Below are 12351 nucleotides of genomic sequence, written 5' to 3'. Positions count from 1 at the left end.
TTATTTTTCTTAATTTTATTTTGTCGATATACAATGTGGTTGATTATTGTGGCCCATTACTGAAACCACCCTCCCTCCTACCTCTCCCCCCTCCCACCCAACAATGTCCTTTCTGTTTGCTTGTTGTACCAACTTCAAGGAATTGTAGTTGTTATGTCTTCTTCCCCCATGCCCCACCCCCGGTTTTTTTGTGTGTGTGTGTGTGTGAATTTATTTATTTATTTTTAGCTCCCACCAATAAGTGAGAACATGTGGTATTTCTCTTTCTGTGCTTGACTTGTTTCACTTAAGAAAATTCTCTCAAGGACCATCCATGTTGTTGCAAATGGCAGTATTTCATTCATTTTTATAGCTGAGTAGTATTCCATTCTGTACGTATACCACATTTTCTGTATCCACTCATCCGATGATGGACATTTGGGCTGGTTCCAACTCTTGGCTACTGTAAAGAGTGCTGCGATGAACATGGGGGAACAGGTAGAACTTCGACTTGATGATTTCCATTCCTCTGGGTATATTCCCAGCAATGGGATAGCTGGGTCATATGGCGGATCTATCTGTAATTGTTTGAGGAACCTGCATACCATTTTCCATAGAGGCTGCACCACTTTGCAGTCCCACCAACAATGTATGAGAGTTCCTTTTTCTCCGCAACCTCGCCAGCATTTATCATTCAGAGTCTTTTGGATTTTAGCCATCCTAACTGGGGTGAGATGGTATCTCAGTGTGGTTTTGATTTGCATTTCCCGGATGCTGAGTGATGTTGAGCATTTTTTCATATGTCTGTTGACTATTTGTATATCTTCCTTAGAGAAATGCCTACTTAGCTCTTTTGCCGATTTTTTAATTGGGTTGCTTGTTTTTTTCTTGTAAAGTTGTTTGAGTTCCTTGTATATTCTGGATATTAATCCTTTGTCAGATGTATATTTCGCAAATATTTTCTCCCACTCTGTTGGTTGTCTTTTAACTCTGTTAATTGTTTCTTTTGCTGTGGAGAAGCTCTTTAGTTTGATATAATCCCATTTGTTTATTTTTCCTTTGGTTGCCCGTGCTTTTGGGGTCGTATTCATGAAGTCTGTGTCCAGTCCTATTTCCTGAAGTGTCTCTCCTATGTTTTCTTTAAGAAGTTTTATTGTTTCATGGTGTATGTTTAATTCTTTAATCCATTTTGAGTTGACTTTAGTGTATGGCGAAAGGTATTGGTCTAGTTTCATTCTTCTGCATATTGATATCCAGTTCTCCCAGCACCATTTGCTAAAGAGGCAGTCTCTTCCCCAGTGTATAGGCTTGGTGCCTTTGTCAAAGATCAGATAGGTGTGTGGGTTGATTTCTGGGTTCTCTATTCTATTCCATTGATCAGTGTGTCTGTTTTTATGCCAATACCATACTGTTTTGGTTATTATAGCTTTGTAGTATAGTTTAAAGTTAGGTAGTGTTATGCCTCCAGCTTTATTTTTTTTGCTCAGCATTGCTTTGGCTATGCATGGTCTTTTGTTATTCCGTATAAATGTCTGGATTGTTCTTTCCATTTCTGAGAAAAATGTCATTGGGATTTTGATGGGGATTGCATTAAATTTGTATATCACTTTGGGTAGTATGGACATTTTCACTATGTTGATTCTTCCAATCCAAGAGCATGGGATATCTTTCCATCTTCTTGTATCCTCTCTAATTTCTCTCAGCAGTGGTTTGTAGTTCTCATTATAGAGATTTTTCACATCCTTGGTTAACTCAAACAAAAACTGCAGGAGTTCACTGCCACACGAACACCCTTACAAGAAATTCTCAAGGGAGTACTGGGTTTGGTTCCTGAAAAATAACTACCACTGCCATAAAAACCCATGAAAAATCTCAACCCACTAGTATAATAAAAATGGCATTCATGAAGAGAAAACAAACAAACAAAAAGCCTATCTACAACCTAAGGAACCGACAAACACAGAAAACAAACAGTAAATCAGAAAGCAAGGAACCAAAGACACTTAAGACAACCAAACAACAATCAATAAAATGCTAGGAATAAATCAACACTTTTCAATAAGAACTCGTAATGTAAAATGCTTAAATTCCCCAGTCAAAAGACACAGACTGGCTGACTGGATTAAAAAGGAGGACCCAAGTATATGGTGCCTTCAAGAGACCCACCTCACCCATAAAGACTCACATAGACTAAGAGTTGAAAGGATGGAAAAAGATTTACCATGCAAACAGAAAAGAAAAATGAGCTGGAGTAGCTATTCTTATATCTGACAAAGTAGACTTTAAACCAAAAACCATAAAAAGAGACAATGAGGGACACTACATAATGATAAAAGGACTGATCCATCAAGAAGACATAACAATCATAAATATGTATGCACCCAATGGTGGAGCAGCCAGATTTATAAAACAAACTATTAGACCTAAAGAAGGAAATAGACACTAATACTATGATAGCAGGGGACCTGAACACCCCACTGTTAATATTAGACAGATCATCTAGGCAAAGAATCAGTAGAGAAACACGAGATCTAAACAATACTCTAGACCAATTGGAATCGGCAGATATCTACAGAACATTCCATCCAACAACCTCAGAATATTCATTCTTCTCATCAGCACATGGATCATTCTCCAGAATAGATCACATATTAGGTCTCCAATCAAGTCTCAAAAAATTCAAAAAAAATTGGAATTATCCCATGTATTTTCTCAGACCATAATGGATTAAAACTAGAAATCAATAACAAATGAAATTCTGGAAACTATACAAACACATGGAAATTAAACAGCATTCTACTTAATGACATATGGGTCCAAGAAGAAATCAAGCAGGAAATCAAAAAATTTATTGAAACTAATGAAAATAATATTACCATGAGCTTTTTGAAGACCCCTCGTACACACAATATAGTTTACGAAGTTTTACAATATAACTACTAACAAAAAAATCCACAGAATGAAATTTAAGATTTTTTTGGAGTTATTTTTGTCCTTAAAAAGTATCCCACTGAGTATGTACAAGTATAATCAGTGTCCTACGTTCAAAAGTTACTTGGGTTCATTCTTTTTTTTCCACGGGGTTATGTTATCAATTTCAATTGTAATAAGTTTCATTTGTTTCTGTTTGTATTTGACATTAGAATTTTTTCCCTATAATTTTTTGCTTAATTTTAGTTTTTGCACATGTAAAATAATAGTACGTTTTTCAAAAGTCAAAACTATATAAATGAGATACTCAGAATAGTCTCACCCTCTTCCCTGTATCTTCCATCCCATTCTCACATGCTTACTGTTGGTTACCAATTTCATTAGTTTCTTGTTTAACCTTTCTGTATTTTTTTTTGGAAAATGTAGTCCCCCCCCTTTTTTTTAAAGGTAGCATCGGATATATTTCTTGCAACTCATTTATTCACTTATCCTGGAAATCACTCCATATTAGCTCACAGAGATTGTTCTTATTGTTTTTTACAGCTGTGTAGCCCAATCAGTGACGTTTATTTAACTGGTCTTTCATGGATGAGCATTTAGGTTGTTTCCAATATTTTGCTATTACAATTAATACCACACTGAATAACGCCGTGCATTTTTAAAAAGTTACGTGGAGACTGACATTCAGGGTAAATTTCTGGAAGTGGAATTTTGGGTCAAAAGAAAAATGCAGATGTCATTATGTTAGGTTTATGTCAGTTTACCTTTCGTAGGATTATTCCATTTGGCACTCCACCAGCAATGTATGACAGTGCCCATTTTCAGGAATCCTTTCCAAGAGAGGGTACAGTCTAGCTTTAGAATTTTTGTCAATCTGATAGGTAAGAAACCGTACCTCAATGTAGTTTTAATTTGCTTCTCTTTTATCACAGCTGAATTTGAGCATCTTTTGATATGAGCTATTTTTATCTTTTTCTTGTAAATTGTTTGCTCTTGTCTTTTGCTCACTTTTCTATCAAATTTTTAGCTATTTTTCTCTTTTTCTAAGAATACTTTACTAATTAGGGAAATTAGCCTTGTATAGTCTGCAAATATTTTCTCTCAGTTTGTTTTGTGCCTTTGTTTACAGTGTTTTTTTCTGCCTTACAAACTGATAGTTAAATTTTTAAGTAGTCATATTTATGAATCTTTTCTTTTATTGCATCTGGATTTTGAATCATAGTTAGAAATCCTTTTAACTACCCAGATTATAAAGAAATTTAGTCCTGTTTTCTGTAACTGCTTGTATGTTTTTATTTTAGTTTTTCATGTCGACTTCTTATCTTCTTGGAATTATTGCTGTGTGTGGTGTGAGGTATGCATCCAATTTTATCTTTTTTCCAACTAGCTATCCAGTTGTCTCAACATCTTTTCTGAAAGTCTCTTCACCCCAATGAGTTGAGGTGCCACCTTTATCATATACTAATTTCTGTACTTTCTATTCTGTTCCACTGGTCTCCCATCTATCCCTGTGTCATTACCCCATAGTTTTAATTGTAGTGGCTTTATAGTATGTTTTAATATCTGTTTTAGTTTTATTCTGTGTGGTTTTGAAAAATCAGGAATAGGTGTTAATTTTTTTTAAAGTCCTTTTACAAATTTGCAGAGATAATCATATGATTTTTCTTCAGGTCTGTTAATAAGTGAGTTATGTTTATGAATTACCTTTATATTGAACAATCTTAGGTTATGCTATAATATTTTCTTGATAGGATGTTGGATTCCATTTGCAAATACTTTAAAGTTTTTGCAGCATATTCATTAAAAGATATTGGTCTGTAGTTGTGTGTGTGTATGCTTGTGTGCATTACTCTTTAAGTTTAAATATGAATATTATGTTTTCATTATTAAAATAACTTAGAACTTTCACTTTCTTTCTACACTCTAGAGAACAAGCTATGTAACTTTGGAAATATCGAGTGCAAGAGTTGGTAGAATTCCTCTGTGAAACCATCTGGGCCTAGTGTTTTTTTTATTTCTTCCGTGAACATTATTCATTTAAGTTTTATATCTCTACTGGAGTCAATTTTGCTAATGTGCAAAATTGCTAATGTGCAGAAAAACATCCACAGTTTTTCTAGGAAATCTTCCCTTTTATCCACTTTTCAAATACATGAGGATACTTCAAAAAGTTCATGGAAATACTCATATTTTCTTTCAATTCTATTTTTTCATGAACTTTTTTGAAGTACCCTCATATTTTTCATTGAGCAGTTGCTTATGTTTAAAAAAATTTTTCTTTCAAATCAACCATATTCCTCCCCACTTGTCATTTCTCATTTCTTATGTTTGTGTTGTCTTGAGTAGGTGTCTTAACTAGTGCTTGTCTTTTGTTGGTTTTTCTCAAAGAAGTAGTATTTCAGATTGTTTATAGTTCACTCTTTTTCTGTTTTATACCTCATCACTTTCTGCCTTTATCTGTACTATGAATTTCCTGCTTTGCTACTCTTTTTCTAGCTTTTTGAGTAGGAATTTAACTCATTTATTTTTATCAATTTGAACATTGAAACTATAATGTTTTTTCTGATCACTGCTTTAATTATATCCCAAAATTCTGATAGGCAGTGTTTTTACTATTAATTTTTAGAAGTTCTAAAATTGGTTTGTATTTCTAAGAGAATTTTTTTTTCTTTTTTTTGTCTTTTTTTTTCGTGACCAGTGAGTGCACCGGCCATTCCCATATAGGATCCGAACCCGCAGCGGGAGCGTCGCCGTGCTCCCAGCGCCGCACTCTCCCGAGTGTGCCACGGGCTCGGCCCTCTAAGAGAATTTTTAATGGAATTTTTTGTTTTTTATTATTAATTCTAGTTTAGCATTGTGATCAGAAAATGTTGTTTATATTATTTCAATTTTATGGAGGATTTCTTTGTGATGTAGTTGTTGGTCAATGTTAGTAAATGTTCCCCATAAACGTAAGAAGAACTTATAGTCTCTATTATTGTGTTGTACAGATATTCTGTGTATTTACTTTTTTCCTCACTCATGCTATCTTCAACTGGAAGTTGCACGTTATCATTACTTATGATGTTTCTGTTTTTCTTTGAAGTTTCTATACTTTCTACTGTATCAGGGATCAGCAAACTACAGCCTGAAGACCAGCTGCCTGTTTCTGTAAATAAAGTTTTATTGAAACACAGCAATGCTCATCCATTTACATATTGTTTATGGCTGCTTTATTACTACAATGGCAGCATTAAGTAGTTGCCACAGAGAGTGTATGGCCTCAAGCTTAAAATATTTACTATCTACCTCTTAAAGAACAAGTTTGCCAACCCCTGTACTATATGAAGGTGCATAGATATTTATACCTACTCTATCTTTGATGTGAATTGCATCTTTTAGTACTATAAAGTCTCCTTCTTTGTAATTTTTAATATTTTGGGGCCTGAATTCTACCTTATTTGATGTCAGCATTATAACCCCTGTTTTCTTTCCTTTTTTTTTTTTTTAACTTCATTGGTTTATCTCTTCAGTTTTAGGTGTTCTGGATAACTTTGATTTGCACATGTATCTCATATACAGCATGGAGTTGGGTTTTGCTTTGTGATAAAATTTGAAAATATTTTAATAAGTGAGTTAAGCCCTGTTAGAAGTGGAATCATTTTTTAAGCTTTCAGTGTAGAATAGAAACAAGTTTTACATACGATATTTGAAGGCTTCTGAAGATAATGTATTTTGTATAAACCCAAAATAGGTAGGTGAAGATACCTTAGATTTCAAGTTTTATATTGGGAATTATTATTGTGGTTTCACCCTCTTATATATATGATTAAATCAGCACTGACTAGATATTTTGTTGTGACCTAAAAATTGACTTGAAACGAACATGAAACTGAATTGCTGCTTAAATTGAAGGTAAATGTTAGCAGAATTTACATCTTAGATAACTAAAAAGTAAAACAAATGGGAAAATTTTCAAAAAGACTCATTAACTGACTCTAGGTTAATTCATTTCTTGCTTATACTGTTTTTGTGTTTTCATATGTTTATTAATACAATCGTTATGAATTCTACAATTGGCTAAACCCTGTTTATGCAACTCATGATATAAAGATGATTTTAAGCAGCATCTCTCACTTCAGAAATTCATTGTCTAGCTTGGACCGTGAAGACATTATTGCCACGCATACAATTTTTTGCCAGAACTGATCATTCTCCTTTCAGTTAGAATGGGGTCCTTTGGATTTCCCCCCCTTTCTTTGGATGACATAACTAAAGTATACTGCGTTTTCTCTCATGCAGGGCAGCCACTGATCACAATGTGGATAATATGACTGAAATACTCAGGGAGTGGTTAAAAAATGTACAGAGACTCTATCACTATGTGGAGTGGAGGCCTATGGATGAACCAGAGTGAGTAACAAGAGTGAATTTTGTAAACTCCTTATTTACCCTTCCTTCTTAACCACTTCTGCAGCCCTTCAGGCTTGCAGTCTTGCAGACACATGACGTTTCATTGTCTTTCATCTCTGTACTTAAGTGCGTTACCAACACCTGCCACGTTTTCCTTTCACAGATCTTCATAGTTCCTTCCTCCCTGGCTGCCAGCCAAGTTCAGTTTTTTGTTAGTTCATAAATAAATTACCACAGCAGTATATATGTAAATGTTATTATTTATTCTTATTTTGAGTATAAACCTTTTATACTTGAGGGATCATAGTGAAAAGTTTGCAAACCTTGCTTCTTTTATTTATCATGTCTTGGTCATTATTATATAAAAATAGTTAAGGAGCTTTGTTTTTTTAACTGGAAAGTATACATTGTATGGCTATATCATAATTATTTAATCAGTCCTCTACTGATGGATATGTAGGTTATTTCCAATTGTAACCATAGCAACTTCTTTCTTTAAAAAAATTTTTTTATTGAATCAAAATTGATTATACATATTTTTGGGGTTCAACATTGAGATATGTTGATCAAATAAATATTACTAGCATATATATTGTTACACATCGTAGTTATTCCTTATGCCCCTTGTCCAAAATCTCCCCCTCCCCCTCTCACTCCCCCCTCCCCCCTCTAATTACCCTAGATTTCTTCTCTCCTTCTGAAAGAGTAGTGGTTACTGTGTTGATCTGTTGCCTAGATGATCTGTCCAATGCTGAGAGGTGTGATCAGGTCCCCCAATATTATCACAGAGCAGATGCTGCTTCTGTCACTCTGGAATGGGCTTTGTGGAAAGAGACATCCTCTTCTTTTCTTTATCTCCACTGGTGACTCTCCTTGTGTCAATGCACTCCAGTGGCTGGCGGACCATCTGCATGGTGGGTGTGGCATCTAGCTGCTTTCATGGCAGCCATGGTTATTGTGGTGGCTGTGGTGGGCCACCCACATGGAGGTGATGTTTTTCGCATGCTCCTTGGTGCTGGCAGTGTGCCTGGTTGTGGGGAGTGTCTGGTCCCTGGCTCCACACCCCAGGTCCCCAGGTGGGTCCCCAGGCACTGGCGTGGTGTGTCTGTTTGTGGGAGGAGAGCCTGGTCCCTGGCTCCAGTCCCCAGGTGGGCCCCAAGGTGCTGATGTGGTGTGCTTGGTTGTGGGAGTGGGGGGGTCCAGCCCTCTTCTCCATGCCTTAGGTCCCTGGGCGGGCCCTGTGGTGCTGGTGCAGTGTGCCTGGTAGTGGGTGGGGGGTCCAGTCCCCTTCTCCATGCCTCAGGTCCCTGGGCAGGCCCTGAGGCACTGGCAAGGTGTGCCTGGTTTGGGGCAGGGGTTCCGGTCCCCAGCTGCATGCCTTGGGCCCCTGGGCAGGCCCCAAGGTGCTGGTGTTGTGAGTGGCTGTGGGCAGGGGTTCTGTCCTTGGCTCCATGCCTCATGTTCCCTGGTGGGCCTCAAAGCACTAATGGTGTGCCTGGGCTGTAACTAATTTTTAAGTCCTTTGCTTACTTCTAAAATGGGGAAACTTCCTGTGGGAACCAGTACTTGAGCTGTGCGGTTGAGTTAAATTGTTGCTTTGCTGCTGTTTCCCTAGGGAAGGCTTTTTGTGCAGCTCAGGGTTTTATGGGTGACCTTACAGGTACTTCAGGCTCTCCAGAGACTTGGTGCACCTGGGATGTATAGAAACTCTGATCTGGGCCCGAGTTTTCTCATCAAACTGCACCCCATGCAATTCTGCATTCCCGACCAGTCTCCTCTGAGTGGTCCTGTGCTGATTAGGGGGCGGATTGGCTGTCCTTGCTGTGTCCCAGTGTTCTTCCAGTGGGCCCGTCTTCCCTGCTGCCCACACCCCAAACTCTTTGCATGGGATGGGCCCTGTGCTGGTCCCTTGTGTTGACTCACCAGCCTCTGAATGGCTCCCCTTTTTTAGCTGTTCTGACTCTTCACTCAGAGAGGGGTCCACAGGAACCCTATTAGTGATCTTGCTGTCCTGGGGGCCACCAAGGCCCTCTTCTCCCCTTCCACCTCCAAGTAACTCCATCTGAAGGACACAGCTGCAGCTTCTGCTGCCTCTTGCTCCATGCACTCAGCAGCTCCAGCATTAAAACAGCTGCGGCCCAAACTCTCGGAGCAGCTTTTTCTTTCTCTCTTCATGGTTTCTCCCACCTTCATGAACTCCATAGGTCTCTCCTCCTCTTCCCCTGAGCTGCAGTGGCACTAGTTTGGCTGATGTTACCTTTATTTCATTGTAAATTGGTTGATTTGTTGGACAGAGTGATTCTGGGGACCATCTATTCCACCATCTTGACCAGAAACTCAACCATAGCAACTTCTTAGTTGGCTCTATTTCCAAGTCATCCTACATACCATACTGTGAAATCAATGTACCTAAAATACAAATGAAATAGTTTCATTCCTCTATTAAAAGGACTCCAATGGCTCTCCAGTACCTACAGACCAAAGTTCAAATACCTGACACTTTTATTTAAAAGATTCCATTAACTGAGCATCCATATTTTCTGCTTCTTCCCAAAAGAAAATCTGCTTCATCCAGAATGTCCTTATATTTTCAACCCTCGAACTGTTGCCCATGCAGTTCCTGGAAGGCCCTTTTCTTCTTTGTAACCAGCTCTTTTCCCAAATCATACCCACTACAGAAAGCTATTCCTCTTCGTTCCAGGTATAAAGGTCTACCTTCCTCTCAACAATTGTAGCGCTTATTTTTTACATCATTCTTTTTGATACAACAATATGCTTAAGTAACATTATTAGTCAACTGTGCAATTTATGCATATTTCTAAATAAATGGCAGGTTCTCTGGTAGGGGCTAGAGTATACAAACACTTTATATTTCCCCCCAGTGCTGTATTATTGGCAGGCACTAAATTAATACTTGTTGGATGAACAAATGAGTGAATAAGAACAAGTATAAATGTAATGTATTTAACGCTTACTATTGTAAATGTTTCCAAGACTCCTATAACTCCACATTAAGAAATTACAGAACTACCATGAATGAGTTGCCAGAATTTCTGCCCAAGATAAGTAATTTATTGAAAGCCAAATTTGTATTATAATAATCATAAATGACATGCCAGAACACATTTCTATTCCTCTAGTCTCTCTCTCTTAATGTAACCATGCAAGCATGTGGTCTTTATACAAGAAAAATTTAACAATGAAGTTTGAACACTGTAAAAGATTTTAAACACCCCTTGGGAGTTCCTTATAATGGAATTCAGCCCAATTTAAATGGCACAGAAAGATTTCGTGCCTTGCATCCTGGTAACATTCTCTGTACCCAGGTTTTGACTAAATATATTATATGCCAAGGTCGGTGTGAAAAATAATAAGGAAGGCCTTTCTCTCTTTTTTGGCAGTATATTCAACAGAAATTCCACTGATTTTTGTTGAAGCAATAATTGGAGAAGGCATTCCAGAGAATTCCTGTACTGTACATAGTTTTATCAACCTTATTTGTATAGTTAAAGTCTCATTGTTTTTGTGATTTTTCATTCACTAAAATAAGTACATTGCCAATGCAGTTACGAGAACTTCAAGGGGTGGCCAGTTTGGGGCTACTGTGACAGCACCAGTGAGTGACCATACCAGCTGGGAGCTTTCAGAAGGGTTCTAGAGGATGGACCGACCCACTTGCCTTTGTGGGCATGCAGGGGTCCGGGCCTGGCTGTGTTGTGGATGTTGCTATAGATACCAGTGACGTTATGTATCTGCCCCATGGCCTCGCTTTAACTGAGATAGGTCAATGGGTTAAGCTGTATGGAATTACTTACTGAGATTCTACCGAGTAAATCAAATCTTTGTTCTTCCTGGGAGAGTTGTATTTTTACATATGACCTTTCCAAATTTATCTGATGGCGGGATGTATAAAAAAGTGTCTAGGGACATGAGCTTTCAGGGTAAACTTCCTGAATTCAAATCTTGACTGTATAACACAGGGTGAAAGGCTTAACTGCTCCACACCAATATCCTCATCTGTAAAAGGGGGAGAACAGTTGTACTTACCTCATAGGGATCTTGTTAGAACCCATTAAAATATTTCCTGTAAAGATTCTTATGTATATAGTGAGCAGCAAGTTACCTAATCTCTCACTGCTCCAGATTCCTTATCTGCAATATGGGATGTTGATAACCATAATAGTATCTACTTCCTTGGGTTGACCGAGGATTAAATGAGTTAGTACACAGAGACATCTAGGACAGAGCCTGGTACTTGTAGGCACTCAATAATTAAAAGCTATTATTATTGTTATTATTCTTTTAGGTCTCATCCTGATGAAATTGGACCAAAGCATTGGCCAAGCTCCCGGTTTGCCCATGTGATGAAATTACGACAGGCAGCCCTTTGAACTGCGAGGGAAAGATGGTCAGACTACATCCTGGTAAAAACAGATGTTTCATTTCTTGACAGCTGTTATCTAGAATGTGTCCAAATCCGTTGTCCAAAAACCAGGGCCATGGGAACAATCAAAACAACCTTGTACTTAGGCACAACCTCCTCCAGTTTTTAATACAGACTAAAAGGGAAATTTTAGTAATTTGATGTGAGGATGCCTGGATTTCATCACAGACCTGCTTCTGACATGCATTTCTAGAGAGTGAGCCAAGATGATCCTGAATTATTTGGTCTCTGTCATATCACAGGCATAAGAAACTCTGAAACGTTTTAGTTCATGAGGAATCCTGTTGGTAAAGCAATATAAATTGTCTTAATCACTTTTTGGAAGAATTTTGGGGATATGAGAAATAATTATATAAAAAGAGATTCAGTTGCCGCGCTCCCAGCACAGCACTCTACCAAGTGCGTTAAAGAGATTCAGTTGAACAGCTCTGAACCTCCCTTCCCTTTTGCTCCCGAGTGATTTAAGGAGTGACATCTCTTGCTTGGCCTCCTGGTTGCTCCCAATTATGCTGGGTCTCATGGGGAATTTCTCCCATAAAGAGGTTCCATCACTTCCCTTAGAACTTCCAGAGTGGTCCAGTAAATGCTGGACTTGATGATTAGGA

At 37.9% G+C, this 12351-nt stretch overlaps 1 protein-coding gene across 1 annotated transcript in view; it reads left to right on the top strand.

The window, feature by feature from the left end:
- Window positions 1-12351, top strand: part of LOC134384400 (procollagen galactosyltransferase 1-A-like) — a 154148-nt gene that overhangs the window by 43440 nt on the left and 98357 nt on the right. The window contains 2 exon segments of the mRNA XM_063105924.1: window positions 7192-7302; window positions 11609-11726. Coding sequence (XP_062961994.1) covers window positions 7192-7302; window positions 11609-11726 — 229 coding nt within the window.

Source organism: Cynocephalus volans, chromosome 8 (assembly GCF_027409185.1).
Source record: "Cynocephalus volans isolate mCynVol1 chromosome 8, mCynVol1.pri, whole genome shotgun sequence".
NCBI classification, from domain to species: Eukaryota; Metazoa; Chordata; class Mammalia; order Dermoptera; family Cynocephalidae; genus Cynocephalus; species Cynocephalus volans.
Note: the sequence above shows the minus strand (reverse complement) of the source record. Positions and strands in the feature narration are given on the sequence as shown.